Here is a 17,813-nt window from a genome sequence, read left to right on the forward strand (position 1 = left end):
AGTTGACGACCAAGTTCTTCACGAGATTCTTGTCGACGCGATCCTGCTGGTTCGATATCGCGTTGTAGTAGCGCTCCTCGGCCGCCGCCACCGACGTTTGCAACGTGCGCACTGGAGTGTCGTCGAAGAAAACAAACATTGAAACTACCCGTAATCGTTTTGGGGAGATGAACTTAAGAATTTTTTTTAAACATTTTAAACGTGCTATTAAAATCTTGACTTTATTATTTTGTGTCATAATCTATCTGAAGTTTCATAGTAGTGAAAATCGAATGCGCTATAAATGAAGGTCGTTGATTCTTACTCACAAAGGTTTTCATATTTTTCTATTCTTTTTGTCATGTTTACGAATCAAATAAATAAACTAATTCTACATATCATTCCCTAAATCTACGAAAACAAAATAAAAAAGATACAAATACCTTCTATAATCTACATTTACTCTCACCATGCACTAATCACTCGGCGCGACGATAAAGCAAGCACGATCTCAAAGTATTATTCAGCCACTGGGTAGAGAAATCGGGCAATCGACCATTCAATTTAAACCACGGGATTAATCGTGAACTTGAACCACCAATGAATATTATTTTCTATATTTGTTATAAAGGGATTCTTCACATTGCCAAATCTATTCATATCAATTCAGAATAGTCAAAAATATGATATTGACTATCCTTATGATGTTTTGGTGGCAATAATTTGCATGGCTATTTTAAGCAGTGTTGTTCTCAATGAGATTTCAGAACCAATAGAATTTTATAGTCTGAATAATGAATAAAACACATAAAATTCTGTTAATTACATACATCTCTGACATTATATAACCCAACATCTAAAATTGATGAATCAAGTTTAAAAGGTGGCGAAATCAAATAAGCCAATGTCCCTTTTTCTCTTTTACCAATTAATCCGCCAGTACCTGAAGTAATACTCAGAGACAATGCCGCTAACGATGTCTTCTAAATGCTTCTACTAGAGGGAAGAAAAACATCGAAAACATCGATTTCACAGATACAGTTGTAAATGACAACACTCCAGAAATAGATGCCTCGAATCTTATATAACATACAGTGTGCAATGCTTACGTAACAAGTGCTGTATGAATCAATGGGACAAAACTTCTACAACGGACTACAATTGCATTTACTATAAATGGAATTTGAATATTTTATAGTAACTGCTATTAAAACGGTAGGTATAAATAATAATTTACACAGAATTACATACACAGTAGTGTCCCAAAAGGGCTACAAAAACATTTCTTGCAACATTAATTGTAATCAATACATAAACATTTATAATAAAATTGTGCATCGGCTTAGAACGTTAAGAAAACTGTAGAAGTTTTGTCCAACAACAAAAAATCACAGGCAAAAAAACAAAGATGATAAAAGGACGTCACGATGTAAAACAACGACCCTCAGTCAAACCCCATATGGTAATCTGAGTGCACGAATCAAATAACAGTACTTTACGCATATTGTCCATCTGACTCGGCGTCGAAACCTCACAGTTACCAAATGAGATTAGACCGAAGTACGTGCAAGCTCGATCTTCTATATACTGCCGGTAAAGCGCTTACTTCTTGTAATACTGCCATTAAATTTCGCGATCAAAGAAAATTAAATGACAACCAGTACGTCATTAAGGTTTAAAAATAATCATTCAGACGAAATTTAGTCGCAGCGTAACACAAAAGTCATCTTACGTTAAAAAATATGAAACAACATTAAAATATCAAACGAACGCAAAATAAATCATTACAAAGCGTCAATGAAAATAAACGAGGCAAAACATAACGTCATTCAAAAGAGACACACGAAAGCAAAACAACAACATCGTCAATATATGAAAACTTACATGTGTCGCTACTCGTATGTGTCAAACATTCTATGTTCTAATGTTTTTGTAGCTGAACAGTATCTAACTGTATACCAACTGGTAGCCTGGGATGTAACAAGCCCAGAATTACCAGCTGATATTTAGCCAGGCACCGGGCAGATGAACAATGTTATTTGATAATATCCACTAACAAAGTCACAATGTTAGCTTATTCAATAAAAATACAATACCAAGTTCTTGATTTTTTGAAACAATCGAATTACAAGACAGTTTTTTTCAATCTATATGAAGCATCCTTATTGAAGGTTTACATATTATTAATAATTACGTAATACGAATTAAATTTATATTCTGCACTTCATACCTTATAAACGACTTGCGTATGTCAACTGATAATAGGATATAAATCAGAAATCTACCTTAATTCAATAAAATTTATAGCCTATTGTAAGTAAATAGGAGACACATGCAATTTACCTTGTTCCTTCAAATCGTTGATTTGTGCAGTTTTTGTTTCGACTTGATCACCTAGTCTTGTCGCGGCTTGTAAGCCAGCTATAGATTCTTCTAATTTGCCCTTCAGTCGAGCAATTTCATCTTGTAAACCTGAGTTTTGACGTTTTATGTCTTCCATTTTATTTCTTATTTTCTCCGTTGCAGCGTGTATGTCGCGTTCTTTATCTGGAATTCATAAATCGACAATTTATCAAATGTATATAATTAGATACGAAATTCTAAACATAGGGTTACGTTTGAATTTCATATCTCTTTTTTTATTTTATATAGCTTATTTAAATAGTAAATAGTTTATTAAATACATCTACTCAGGGCAAATATTTAGTATTATTATAGATTTAAGATAAGATGTTGTATTTTCTTGTTTAAATTTTCGCAAGTCTTAAACACACACTTTCTAAAGAATTGCTCACTGTGAACTGTTGGAAGCGATAACGTTTATTGATTTTTATGTCATACTGGGCAACTGAGCTGGTGGTTCGCCTGTTAGTAAACGATCACCACCGCCCATGAACATTCACAGAGGCTGAGACCTCTGAGAATGCGCTGCCCGCTTTTAACGGATAAGGGATAAGGAAAAGATTGATGACTGGAAACAAGGAATGAACTGGGAAGGGCGAGGAGATGGAAGTAGGCCTCCGGCTCCCCCACTCACCGTACGAAACACAATAGCAAGCTATTATTTCAAGCCGGTTTTCTGTGGGGGTGTGGTACTACCCCGGTGCGAGCTGGCCCAATTCGTGCCGAGGTATGCTCGACTCCCACAATAAAAAAATGTCTACACTTAAAAATTTCTTACCTAACTGGAACTGTTCCAGAACAACTTGAAGATTAGTGAGTGCAGCTTCACTACGACTCCTCGCGTCCTCTGCCTCGCCTAATCGCGATTGAACATCCTCACGTTGTTTTTCTAGTAGCTTTATTTGATTTCTTAGCGTTTCCACTTCTTGGTTTGCTCGAATACTGAAAATAGCCAAATCATAATCAAATTTATGTAGATCTTATCATTGGTTTTTCAGTTAAAAATGATATGTAACACAACACATTTGTGAAAAACTTAAATTGGTATAATATGAGACTATAAACACTTCAAATTATAAGTAAAAAATGGACTATTTACCCAACATATTAATCTGTTCTAATATTATAAAGAGTTAATGTTAATTATTTTGTATGCTTCGAAAGTACTGATGATGAGATATCATGAATATTTTTTCACAAACAGAAAATTTACTTTTCATGACTGACATTAAGCACTTTTATGGTGAATAATTAATATAGCATGACAAACAATATTTATTAAACAACTTGCCTGTTACTAGTGTACACTGTGCTAGTCTGTTTCGCTCTCTCCTCGACCTGGTGCAATCTCGTCTGGCACTCTGTTAGCTTTTGTTCTGACGTCATCAACTCTTGCGTGTAATTCTCCTCCATTTCGACAAGATGATGACGTAACCTTTCCAATTCTCGCGTGGAATTCTGCTCTTTTTCGGACAACTAAATACAAAGAATACTATTAAATTTAATTTTTTGCTCATCTATATATATCTCAAGTTATATCTAGTTTTTTTACAAGTTCAGATACTATATTTATAAACATAATGACATAGGAAATATCCTATACTACATACCTGTACATTTTCTGCCGTCAATTTTCTGACTATTTCTAATTGAATAGTTAAACTTTTGTCTAAGTCTTCACATTTTTTCGTCAAGTTCACTACGGTATCCTTGGCATTTAACAATTCAGCTTTAAGTATTTCATGATCGGTTAAATTTTGGTTCAATGACATAATTATTTCATCCTTCTCTTTAATTGTTACTATCAGCTTATCACAGTTAAGGCAACTATCGGAATGGTTACTTATCAAAGCATCCTTCTCATCGATTACTTTTTTAAATTCATTTGTTTGTTCCAAAATTACTTTATTAAGCCGTTGAATTTCTCCGTGATACTGTAAGCTCTCGTTGTGTTTAAGACTAACTAAATTGATTAATTCTGCTTTTTCAGTATTTTCTTTGTCTATAATAGCTTGATATTCAAGGCATTTGTTTTCTAATAACAGTGATTTATTTTTAGTTTCTACTAATTCACTTTCTTTTAGAGTAAGGATATTTTTTAAATCATGTAATTCTTTTTCTATAGCACATTTTTCTTCTAACAATTTGCCGTTATCGTCATTGTGAATCGTTGTGCTTACTGTATTTATTTTATCCGTTAATTCAACGATCGATTGTTGTAATTCTTTGATTTCCTTATCTTTTCCTGCTATACTTGATTTATAATCAGAGTTAGTTCTTTCAATATCCTCAAGCCTGTTTGTTAATTTTGAAATCTCGGCATTTTTCAAAATTATGTCATCATTTAATGCAAATAGTTGTTTATTGACTTCCTCTTTCTCGGAATGTAATTTTTGTATCTCCTCGTGACTGTGATTGGAGCTTATGCTGGTGCTGTTAAATTTTTCAGTTACTTCCTGTAATAATTTTTGAAGACGCTCAATCTCCTCATTTTTGACAAATAAATTACTTTGTAGTTCACTAACACTTTGATTGAGATTTGTAACTGCTATGTTGTTTTGGGCTAACGTACCATTTAATGTATCTATAATGGAATCTTTTTCATTCAAATCAGTAATAAGTTTATCAAATTCAGATTCTAAGTGCAAAATTTTTGCATCCGATTTTGATAATTCGGCTTCCAGGCGTAATTTCTTTTCAAAAACAACTTTATGTTCTGCTTTGAGAGCGACCAATTGATTATTTAATGCATCAAATTCATCAACTTTAATTTTAAGTTCTTTAATCTTGTCTTTCAAATCAGATATAGTTTCAGATTCACTAAAGTGATTCTGTTTAAGAGAATTGTTATCATTGATTAAATCTTCCCTTTCTCGCCTTAAATTTGATATTTCATTACTTAAATCATTTACATTTTTCGATAGATCTGTATTTTCTTTTTGCACTATATCCAGTTTACCCAATAATTCTGTCTTTTCTTTCATAATATTCTCAATTTCATCTTGATTTTTTAAAGTGGTTTCAAGTGTTTTCACTTTTTCTGTCAAATTTAAGTTATCATTCTCTATTTCTTGCTTATGTTTAAGTAAGGCATCAAGTTTAATTTCTAAATCTTTCAGCTTATGATCTAATACACTCTTCAATGATTCTAGTTCTTTATGGGACGAAGATTTTTCTGCTAATATCAGTTTTAATTCATCAATCTCTTTCAGCAATAAAACTTTATCATTTTCAATAATGTGCAAATCTATAGATAATTGTTCATTTTTGGAACTGGCATTACTTAGACGCTTTTTTAAGTCGTCAATATCGTCGCAGGCTTTTATTAGTTTCTCGTTTTGGGTAACGCTTTCAGCATTTTCTAACTCTTCCACAGCTTTCGTCTCATTTTTGCAAGTTTCTAACTCATTGAGCATCGTAGTATATTTTTTCCGTAGATCATTTAAACTTTCCTGTAAAATTATTTTTTCTTTCATCACTTCAGACAATTCCGTTTCAATCCGTTTGATTTCAGATTCAAAAGTTTTGTTAATTTTGTTGCAATCAGCAAGTTCGCTTTCCAATTTGACTAAATTATCTTCATGTGATTCTATTATCGGTTCTAGTTTTGACGTATTTTTCAAAGCTGCTATTTCCGAAATAAGAAAATCATTGTTCTTTCTCATTTCATCCAATTCACTTTCATAGTGTTGTATATCTGTTGTCAAATATTCATTTTCAGTAGTTAAATCTTCAATTTGAGTTTTTAAATGACTTATGTTAAGTTTTTTCTCTGATAACTTTTGCTCAAACGTATCTATGTCTTTTCTGAAGGAATTTATTGTTTTAAACACACTTTCCAATTTAAATAAGACTATGTTATCTGTGGACGATGGTATTTCGCCGACATAATCGACAGGTAAATCAAAATTCACATACCTGTTATAAAGCTGCATTATTTTCTCTGGTTTTATTGTTTTATTGCTGTTAGTATCGTCGCATTCATTTTGCGCTAACTTATGTTTAAGATCATTTATATCCCGTTTTAATGTTTCTATAACGCTCTTCGCATTGTCATCAATGTTGATTTCATCCATGTGAATTTGATTCGTGCTTCGTCTTTCCTGTAATTCATTGATTTTTTTCTGTAACTCTTCGTATTTTTCTTTTGGTACCATATCAGACATTTCAGATTCTTTCGTCGCAACCTCGATTGCATGTTCCAGTTCCGTAACTTGTTCCTGCAATTTAAACGCTTCTTCGTGAAGCTTTTGATTTTCTTCCTGGAACTTTTCCGCGTTTTCTTTTAAGAGGCTGTGGATTCTCTCTAGATTTTGATATTTGTGATGCAATGTCTCATAATCCGCCTTAATTCTTTCAGTTTCCTCATCCCTTTCTCCTAATTTTGCCATTAACACTTTAACTTCAGTTGAATAATCATCATTCGCGGACTTCATATTTTCGTGTTCTTGTTTTAATAGCTCAAAGTTCTTTTGCAACTCCTTTTTTAAGGAAAGAAGTTTCTCCATAGCAACCTGATGCTGGTTATCCAAATCTTCTAGACTATTAGTTAGATTTTTATTTTCTTCGCGCAATCGATGTAGTTCTTCATCACTATCCGGACCTTTTTCAACCGTGGCGCAATCTTTTATGGCGGATATTTCATCTTGTAATGCTTGTATTTGAAGTTTGTATTGTTTTTCAATGTCATGATCGATGGTTTTCGAAGACTGAGGAGGCGGGTCCCAATACCAACTGGATTCGTCATCTTTGATGCCATTTCGTTTTGAGAGTCTCTGTAAAGACAGAAATAATACATTAAGTATAATTATTTTTCAAACTATTGTTAAAGGGAACTGTCTGATGTCGAGCTGTACACGACTCTAGATAAGAAACAATTAATTTATTTAAATTTACTGACAATATAGAACAGATAATTTAAACCGGTTTCAAATTAACTTCATAACGAGCATACCTTCGTGATTAGTATGTACAGTCACGCGCAAAATCATTTTTATTATTTAGCCTTCATAGTGTAAGTAGCATAGTAGTTACTCTAGGTGTTGCTTATCTAAGATGATCATATTTAAAGCCTAACCATTGTTATAGTGGAAAGTATTAAGCATATTTTTAAGAAATTTAACCTCGGTATTCGTATTATTCCTCTTTTTAGCAAGTAAACACATGTGGGCACGTTGCAAGAAGTACGTCTTTTTTGTATTCCCGCAACATGCCACAGTATGTCTATTCAAACATGATAACTTATCAAGTTGAGTTGTTCATGGTTGACTCATATACAAGCGAGTTGATGTGCAAAGTATACGACACAATTGATTCATCAGAAAAATATAGGCACCATTATGACCTAACTAACCGACGTTCCCAATAATCTTACAACTCATCAACGTGAAAAACAAAACCGACTTTCTTAACATACTTTTCTATACTATTAATTAAACTACCTCAATATGTGTACCTTAGGGAAAGGTTCGTTATATCTACGAGTAAAATGTCATACTTACTTTTTTTAGTATATATCGATAAAATTATATTTTTAATGTTATTCATGTCTCGATGCAAAAAGCAGTGGTGGCTCAGTGGTGAGAACCTCGGACTTCAAAATCGATAAGTCGGGGTTCGAGACCGGGCGAGCGTGCAGGAAATAAATTGATTTTTCAATTTATCTGCGCATGTGGATAACATCACCACTGCTTAAACGGTGAAGGAAAAACATCGTGAGGAAACCGGCATGTCCAAGAATTAAAAGTTCGACGACATGTGACATCTGCCAACCCGCACTTGGCCAGCGTGGTGGATTATGGCCTGAACCCTCATAGGAGGCCTGTGTCCCAGCAGTGGGAACATATATGGGCTGATGATGATGATGTCTCGATGATTTATTCATCATCTAAACATAAATAAATATACTATGTAAAAGCCTAAACTTAAGTGTTAGTACTTTAGTAACATATAAATGCATATATTGCGGGATAGAGTGAATATTATGAATGTGTGGTATAACCATTTGGCGGGAATAAAACGACTGAATTAATATCAATGCATCAGACAAAGAAATAAATATGCAAATTGTAAAATAATCAAGCTAATATGTAAAACCAACACTCGAAGCCTCTTTTTTGTTGGTAAATTAACACCAAACCTAAAACATAGCAACAAAGTTACCCTCAACGAATTTCTTATTACATAACCTTAATAAGATAAAACTAATAAAATACAACTGGCAATATTTGCATAGATTACATTAATGTGCCGCTTGTGTTAATTGATTGGACTTTACCTTGGATACAATCACATTATTTAGCGTCAACGTATAGGTCTTTATTGGATTCTAGTTTAATGAAGTGAATAAAAAACCTTACATAAACCAGTATAGATAGACCTCCTGGGTGTATAGTAATGCGAACATGATACAGACCTTCATATTTTTGTTATAAAACAAGTTGCATTATTTCGCATTACAGTATATTTTCATTACCGTCATTCTTATTATTATCTACCTCATCAATATTATAAGAAACTAAAGTCAATTGTGTCCAGTAGTTTTTAAATAAAACATTACGACATGACGATAACATACAGGTTAGGTTAGAACAACAATTTAGCTACTAATTCTAATAAAACAACGTTCTCATTAAAACCTTTTTCAATACCAGTGTATTTATAAAGTATGAGCTGTCAAAACGGAGGAGCTGTCACCGATCACCACCCAGGTATCTACTTAACATCACATAATTCAGCATGATTGAGACCGGCATCAAGTCACACCAATAGCAAAACGAAACGTCAACCGTATTAAGACAATAGTATCGACTTGGCAAAACTAACCTCACAAGATCGCATGTTTAACTGTCGTCTGCCGACCTTGGATCCACTGTCGCGGAACCGATGGTACGCCGTTCGAACACGGGTTACTGAACATATACCTATGTGCTTGTCTCATTACATACAATTAAGTGAGCGACCGGCCAAGCTCTGAGTTCATTTTTGAGCGATAGGGAAGTGCCACGACCTCGCCTGCTGGTAAGAGATGTGGTCTACAATGGAGCGCGCTTCCCTAGCAGTCATCCGTTCACTCTACGCTGGAAGACCACCGGCCAGTTTATACTCGTAGGGAAAGTTAGTTCAAATCAACGATTAAATAGTGGATTCGCTTAAATTTTGGATATAGTTGGAACACCCAAGAATGGCTAAGTTCGGTAACCTAAACCGTAAAGTGCTAAAACATTAAACCTTTATATTTGTACGTTAAAAAAAATTGATATGAAGAGACCCATCATCAATAGAATAGTCTAATGAAAAAAAACCTTTTTAAAGGTGAATCTTTTGTGTATACTATAGTCTATAAAACTTAATAAACAACTTACTATTCGAACTGCGGGCATTAAACAAATTCATAGTGTGGAAAACAACCGGATGAAAATGAACAAATTCCGAACATCAGACTGCGAATATTTTAAAAGTACCCAACAGGAAACATCGAAGACGAAGAAAATGCGAAACAACTTTCGACACCGATAGTACCTAATTACAGATTCAAAAAGTTAATTGTCTTTTTCATGTCTTTTTTTCACATCCTTCGAACAAGTGGTGCGTGAAATGTTGATAACGATGTCACACGGGTTGGTATGTTTACATATTCTTGTACTACACTACTGTTGGAACAGGGCGTTTGATTAAGAAACGCAAAATGTGCGAACCAAAGAACTTTTGGCCTCGTTGACTCGTGGTGGGCGCAATTTACGGAGACCTTAAGCATTGCTATAATTTTAAAACCATTGTATCAAAGTCAAAACCTTTGTCACGTCACATGATAAGGTTCAAAATATGTACATTATTACAAATATAATATTATACTAGCTGTGACCCGCGGTTGAAACCGCGTAAGTCCGTATCCCGTAGGAATATCGGTATAAAAAGTGCCTATGTGTTATTTCAGTTGTCCAGCTATCTACGAAGCAAAATAGTATTATTATTCACCAATAGATGTCAGGAAAAAAAACACGAATAAAACACGAATATGACATTTTCTAAAAAAAATTCCTAGCTAGATCGATTTATCGCCCCCGAAACCCCCTATATACTAAAGTTCATGAAAATCGTTGGAGCCGATTCCGAGATTTCAATTATATATATAGATATATATATACAAGAATTGCTCGTTTAAAGGTATAAGATTATATATGACATCACATCAGAGGGGAGGGACTTTTTTAAATGTCACAGGCTGTGACGAGTAGGGGGAGGGGTTAAAAAAAGCCAAATTTCATATGACGTAATTTATGGATGACCTCTAAATAAAACAGTTACTTGATTGAAAAGGACACAACGACGAAATCAACCGACAATTTTCGTAAAATAGAAAAGCTCGCAGTCGAGTATCAAAACCCGCTAATAGGGTATTGCCACACGGTTTACGGTCACTGATAAGAACTGATAACACTGATAAGCTATCTAAATCCACACCTCTATTCAAACATACAGAACTGAACGGATGACCGTTGGATGGTTGTTTTAAATGCTGTTATATTTAAAAAAATGCATTCAGTTATACAAGTTTCTAAAAAGAATACATTAAGAGGAATTAATCTCCATTTTATTTATAAAATTCCCTTGTTACTATTTTAGTTACCAAACTTGTACGAAGCGGCTGCACCGATTCTTATGAAATTTTGTGTGCATATTGGGTATGTCTGAGAGTCATTAATTACAGTACTGTGAGGCCATAAGTTCGTAAAACTCGACAGTATTTGGGTACAAAACCCTTATCCACAACGACTTTAGTTCGTTAAGAAAATAATTATTTAATCTTCTAGAGAATAAATCGTAAAACTTTTTGAATATTTAACGTATTAAGTATCAAAATATACGTGAAGAAACTTTATGAAGGATGGTAGATATAACACAATCATAAATAAATATCACACCTAAACGTACATAATATATTAATATATAACTGAATAATAAGATAGTTTTTATCGGTATTTCAAATAATCGAAATAGTTATAATAATTAACGCAGCGCGGGTAAAAACATCTAAAAACTTCAGTTAATTTTTGATCCCCTTCTTCTTTATTTACGCTAATTTTTTTTTTTTTTTAATTAAGCAATGGGCTGTAATAATTCCTATTTCTCTCAATATTTTTCAAATTACCCTAATGGCTCTTCCAGCGTTGAACCCATGTCCCATCAGCCACAAGGACCGGCGGGGGTCACTGACACATTGCAACAGGAACCGAGCCAATCAGACTCCAAGTTTATCACCCATTGTTGCAGCACGAACGTTCCTACCCCGTGCCCTAGGCGTAGTTATCGATACTTTAGAGCTAGCGAGCTGCGATTGTGCGAGTGTTGAAAAAAATTGATTTTACTCAACAAATTTGTATCAGATATGGCGATTTATTAGAGATATTTTTTGTGTTAATAAGCCAATGTCTTAAAATCAGCGTCCTACAGCGTAACATTCAGATATTTTTGTGTTAATAAGCCAATGTCTTAAAAATCAGCGTCCTAGAGCGCAACATTTGCAATTGTATTGCAATATTGTTGCGATTGCTTTCGTTAATAATTATTCCGTTTCAAACCAATGAAAATAAAGTAAGCCGACTTTATTCCTTGCTATATAGCAACGTTCGAAACTGATCAGAAATTTTTAAACAATTAAGTAAAATCCTATCCTACTAATCCTACTAATGTTATAAATGTGAAAGTTTGTAAGAATGTGTGTGTATTTGTTGCTCTTTCACGCAAAAACTACTGAACCGATTGCAATGAAATTTGGTACGTAGACAACCAAAATAACATAAGGCTTTTTATCCCGATATTCCTACGGGATACGGACTTACGCGGGTGAAATCGCGCGGCGCAGCTAGTAATACAATAAAATTATTTCGGTAAACAGAATACAACTCAGGCGCTTCGGCATTAAGATTGTCACATACCTAGACATGTCAACAGCAGTAATTACCATCGCATAGTACATTGCTACCAGCACATCCATTCAGGCAACGCATGCGCAAAACCATTGTGGTTAAGAAGCACCTGCCTTGACCGTATTCCATCTGGTGCCTCCGACAATGTTGTTACGCAAGCCTCCTCAGTTGACATGCAAAGCTGATGTCACGATCATTGGTAACGTGAGTGAGGCGTGTGAGACTTTAACGGATCCTTGTGAGATTTACTTCATTCACTTCGAGTTAAACGATCATATGGGGTTATAGTTCTAGTTTTTATATTACTCATACTGGGTGGTGAAGCCTTGTGTACAATAGGCGTTTTAATTGTTTTAAATAAAAAGGTATTTATCTGGGCTCAAATTGAGAGTTGAGGATGAAGCGAAATGTGTATTTATTATACATATTAAATGATCTCATTGTAATTTAAAGACTGATCATAATTTCATTACAAACATTGAATTTCATAATTAACTTATTACTAACTTAGAGAGATACAGAAGAAGCCGGCATTCACTGGTTATTTATAAATGCGATTGAATGTAAGACTAAATCCTACTTCCTTCTAGGATGTGTGTGTGTGTGTGTTTGTTGCTCTTTCACGCAAATACTACTGAACCGATTACAATGAAATTTTGGTACGAAAATAGCTGGACAACTGGAATAACATATAGGCAACTTTTTATCCCGATATTCCTACGGGATATGGATTACGCGGGTGAAACCGCGGGGCGCAGCTAGTATGCAATAATGCATCGTTTATCGAAACATTTGCTTTTTCTTTAATCCTAATAATTGTATATAAAAAATGGCATACCTCTCTATATTCCGCAAACGACCATTCCGACAACGACGAACAAACACGAATCAGGAGAACAACACCAAAAAACAATTCAAACGTATTCATTCTCAATGATTCCCGCGAAACTCCATTCCCATTTGCAGCTTTGTATAGTTTTTTCAAACACTCCTATTATTACGCTCTATTAATTATATTTGACCATTACACGCTCTTTGATTGTGAATGATGCTATTGTAACGTACGACGAAATTGATACATGATTCTATTTCAAAATAAAAAAAAAATTGACAGCTATTGGCGGGAATTGCGAAACGGGTCGAAGGTCAAACCCGTATACAGCCAACGTTGACGTTTGGTTTTTTTTTTATTATTTTTTTTTCTTTATGCTGGACACTCACGAAGTTAGAAGGAATTATTAGTGGCCAGCGAACAATAGCGTATCGACCGTCACACTACCAGCTGCAGTCAATAGCACTAAGTTTTCAAAACATACCGTGTTTATATAATAGGTTATTGTGACTTATGTTCCCGAGATGCTACTATTTTGTTATGCAAAGATTTTAGTACACAATAGTGATGTTGTTATATCACCGAAACCATTGTAAATACCATGGCAAATAGTTTTCAAACATGTCTCTAAGTAAGTAATATGTATTTATATATATGAATTAAGTAAAAAGTATTCATAACTTTGCGTTCTGACTATATTGATTTAGAGTGTTCAAAGAAATTTTCTCCCAATACTCATTTTATTTTATAGGGATCGGTAAGAAACAATGATGATGATGATGATGACGATATTTCTATCTATTTTAATTTATAACACAGATATTATCAGCATAAATCATAAAATAAAATAAATAAAAATAGAAACGGCGATGCAAATAATAATGAAAATAGAATCAATTTCACATGACTGTGTCCTTCATGGCAAGCGGAACGAGTTGCGTGCGAAATGAATACAAAAGAAAATTCATCTTATCTCAAAAGAGTTACAACACATAATCCTATAAAAACATTGCCAGCTAACACACAATCAAGTCTAAAACTCGGTTGTTTAGAAAATAAGAGTGTATTAGTTAATATTCAAGTCTATTGTATCTCAAATGCAGTTGTAATAGAGGTTACTGTTGGTAAAGAAACTGTAAAAACTCTTAATAGTAGATTTTGAGAGCCTTCCATTAGTTTTAACGTGGTACCCGTACACAAAATTATATTTTAACGTCTTATAAATAGAGTTGGAACTGCAATGACCAACCTCCAGGCTCAAACGTAAAAACGTGAGTCAAATGCATATAAATTTGAATTCTAGCCGCTCAAGATACAGATGATATTGCAATAGTTAATGATAATACAAAAATAGAACGTGACAAGTTCATAATAAGCGAGAACAGATTTGTGCTTTAACTTGTAACAGATAGGGATGGTATTGCATTGATCGCTGATGGAAATGTGATGAATGGAGATGGTAATGTAGCCATTCAAAGTGCACGGGCCAATGTCACTTGTGATTGACGGTCCGTCGTTTACGTTTCATTGTTATTTTAAAGAGAGCTAGCTATCTTGCATAGCGTAGATCGCATCAGTGTTAAGCGTTCTACGTTTTGCTTGAGATTTCAAATTCTAATACTCCTTGCTATGTATGCAGAACTGCCGGATGAAAAAAATATTAAATTTGCAATGAATTACTTCTTAATTATGTACAATTAAAAGGGTTCCATCGTACAGACTAACTAAGAAGTAAGTAATCATCAATAAAACATTATCCACGATAGCAATCGACACTTGCCTTAGAGATTACAGAAGCAATCAAACAGACGAATTTCCAAGAACCAATAACAACAACACGACAATCCAAATGACAGTCTCTGCTGAGATAATCGTGGGAAAACTAGCGGAACGCTCACAATAAAACGACAGGCTTCGTACTGACCGTTTCTTAACCTTGGTCAAAAGAAAACTTTACTTACACAATTTAGGGGAAAGTTTTTGTAGAACAATGTAGTTTCATATCCATTATATAACATGGTTATTCACTAATACAGCTAAGTAAATATTTTCCACATAAAAGTGGAGTGGAAAAGATTTACTAAACAAACTTTCATCATATGTTCGAAATAATTGTAACATTACAACTCTTAAACTATAACTAAAACTTAACTACCAATGGCCAGAAAACTTGGAACATTAGCATTAACTTTTTCCAGATCTAAAACCAAAGATAACATATTCATCAGCGGGTATTCCTAGTTACGTGTCCTATAAATGCCTAATTATGGTGTAGCGGAAAAAATGCATGGAAATCTCGGTCATGGCACCATGTTTCATGTTCACATCGAACGCTGTGACCTTCGTTTTCTTAAACTGCATGCCGGATGCATGAATGCTATTATATAATCACACTCTATTGTAATTCCGTATAGACGTGCTATTCGATAAGTGAATGAGGGAGTAAACAAATAAAGTTGGACAGTGTATAACTCCTGTTTGGATTGAGTGATATACCATATTTCATAATAGGGACCTAAATCATTTTATACATACGAAATATATAAGAAAAAAAAGTATAATAGATATGAAGGTTTAAATTTATTGAGGCGTAATTGTTATATTATTTGAATATACTATGCTCCTAACAAGTCCTCTTAACTATTAAGGCAATAAATACTAGTTCCATGCAAAAAGCGAAAAAGTTGTTTGTAAGTTAATGTGAAAATAATATAGGGCAGATTATATTATAATTCCGTTCGAGGAATTCACGAACACTCAACGTGTTTTATTGATTCTACATGAACCATGTCTATCTTGAGCACTTACTATAAGATAAAGAAACATGTATTATATAGTTTAATTAATATCTCAAATTGAATACGTGCCACTACCGTCACCAGATTTGGATTATTGTCGTACACACACAACACACACACGTGCAACACACGTCTCCACTCCCTATAAAACTTTAATCAGACCACGCTTTCCCAGCATCCGTCACCGCTATAAAGTGTCACTCCTGAATGCGACTCGACGCGCTGTCACGGCGTGTTAGGGCAGCAGATAACAGCCAAGTGGTCACAGCCGGCTGCCGATGGAAGCCGACAGTTGAAACCTCAGGGAGTAGCATTACGGAACCCTGTGACCGCACGTCGGTCTGTCGCAGTAATCTCTTAACATCAGGTGAGCCGCGCGGGATTATCTATTGGTCAATATATTTGGGGCTAGGCAAAAATGTATTGGCAAATATCTGAGCTGTAAGTTTTATAGCTGGCTTTTAAATATTTTCAATTTAGTTGAAAAATTCATACTAATGTTATTAATGCAAAAGTATATGTGTCTGTGTGTGTGTGTGTGTGTCTGAATTTTTTGTACACACATAGACTGGTACTTGGGAAAAGATATATGACAGTTATAATTGGACAAGCATAGGACGGAAAGCTAGTCGTTTAATAATTGATGCATAATTTGTTTTTCAATAAATTGTTTAATAATCGTTTTAACTATAATAAGAAGTAACAGCATATTGATCAGTGATATGTCCATTGATTGGAACAACATGATAAAAATCACAGTCTCGCACCATTAAAGGGACCGAAAAATACATTCCTAGACCTCTCACAAAAACATGTGTGTCAAGTAGCACAGCACAACAATGTGTTATTGTGGTTGTGTAATGTAGCAAGCGACGACTTAACGTAACTCGGTTTAACGTCTTCGCGAGAGTCACGTGAAGAGCTGGTGGGAAAAATAACTATGGCAAATTTAATTTTTTATGTTTTTAGCATTGAAATGCATTAAAAACGAGGATTTTTTTTTTAAGAACGCGAGCGACGTACGCGTGCGTGAGCGTGATGCATCTTGTGAGCGATTTTTGTATAAACTCTTTAAAAAAACAATCTCAACTAATGCAAAGTACAAGTACAACTTATAATTTCAGAAAATATAAAAATAATGTCTTATAAAAAAATTTTAATTCCCAGAGATTATTATATAATGTTAGTATATTTTACTGACCGTACATAATTTCAAGGATCTTGGCCAAGAGTCATATTCAAGACGACAAAAATGTATATCTTATTTCATTTGTATATTGAATTTCCACATTCGATCAAATAATCACGTCCAGAGTTGCTTCTTCTGGATATGTTCTTTTAAGCTTATCTTTAGAAAGAAGTAGAAAGGGTTTACTCACAACATCATAAATCACCAGGTGTCACCTTTATGTCATTTCTAAACGTTGTTAACTCAAAGGATCATAGTACCACTTCAGTCGCACAGCATTTTGCCCTGTTGTGTGACGTAATCAATGTTACAATTAAGATGAGGGGTGGCTGGTTCGATTCCCGTTTTACTGGTTTATCTTGTATTTTAGAATCAATGGCGAATGTACCCCGAGACATGTTACGTAGACAATTTGCAACACGGTTTGTGGGGTTTATTAGCAAATCACTCATATTTAACACGTCCGTATAACTCGGTGGATCTGTTCTGTCGTAATCGGGAGAGGAGAAGGATTTGATGGGTCGCCTGATGGTTAGAACATATTTATAGATATTATACTGTGGCCTGAAGAGTAGCCGCAAACAATTTTCAAATATATATAGCATTTATCCTTAATTATATCAGTTTTTTTTACTTGGAACTCTTCATATTATAATGGTTGAATATCTAATAATGGAAGTACC

The 17,813-nt window shown here is 34.2% G+C and overlaps 1 protein-coding gene across 1 annotated transcript in view; it reads right to left on the bottom strand.

The window, feature by feature from the left end:
• The window catches only part of LOC119835980 (thyroid receptor-interacting protein 11-like), a 45,654-nt gene that overhangs the window by 3,214 nt on the left and 24,627 nt on the right, over nucleotides 1-17,813 (bottom strand). The window contains exons 3-7 of the mRNA XM_038361114.1: nucleotides 3,993-7,157; nucleotides 3,674-3,858; nucleotides 3,161-3,324; nucleotides 2,323-2,526; nucleotides 1-111 (exon numbers count right to left, since the gene is read on the bottom strand). Coding sequence (XP_038217042.1) covers nucleotides 1-111; nucleotides 2,323-2,526; nucleotides 3,161-3,324; nucleotides 3,674-3,858; nucleotides 3,993-7,157 — 3,829 coding nt within the window. The remainder of the gene's footprint in view (nucleotides 112-2,322; nucleotides 2,527-3,160; nucleotides 3,325-3,673; nucleotides 3,859-3,992; nucleotides 7,158-17,813) is intronic.

The sequence above is a fragment of the Zerene cesonia genome, chromosome 22 (assembly GCF_012273895.1).
Source record: "Zerene cesonia ecotype Mississippi chromosome 22, Zerene_cesonia_1.1, whole genome shotgun sequence".
In the NCBI taxonomy this organism is placed as follows: Eukaryota; Metazoa; Arthropoda; class Insecta; order Lepidoptera; family Pieridae; genus Zerene; species Zerene cesonia.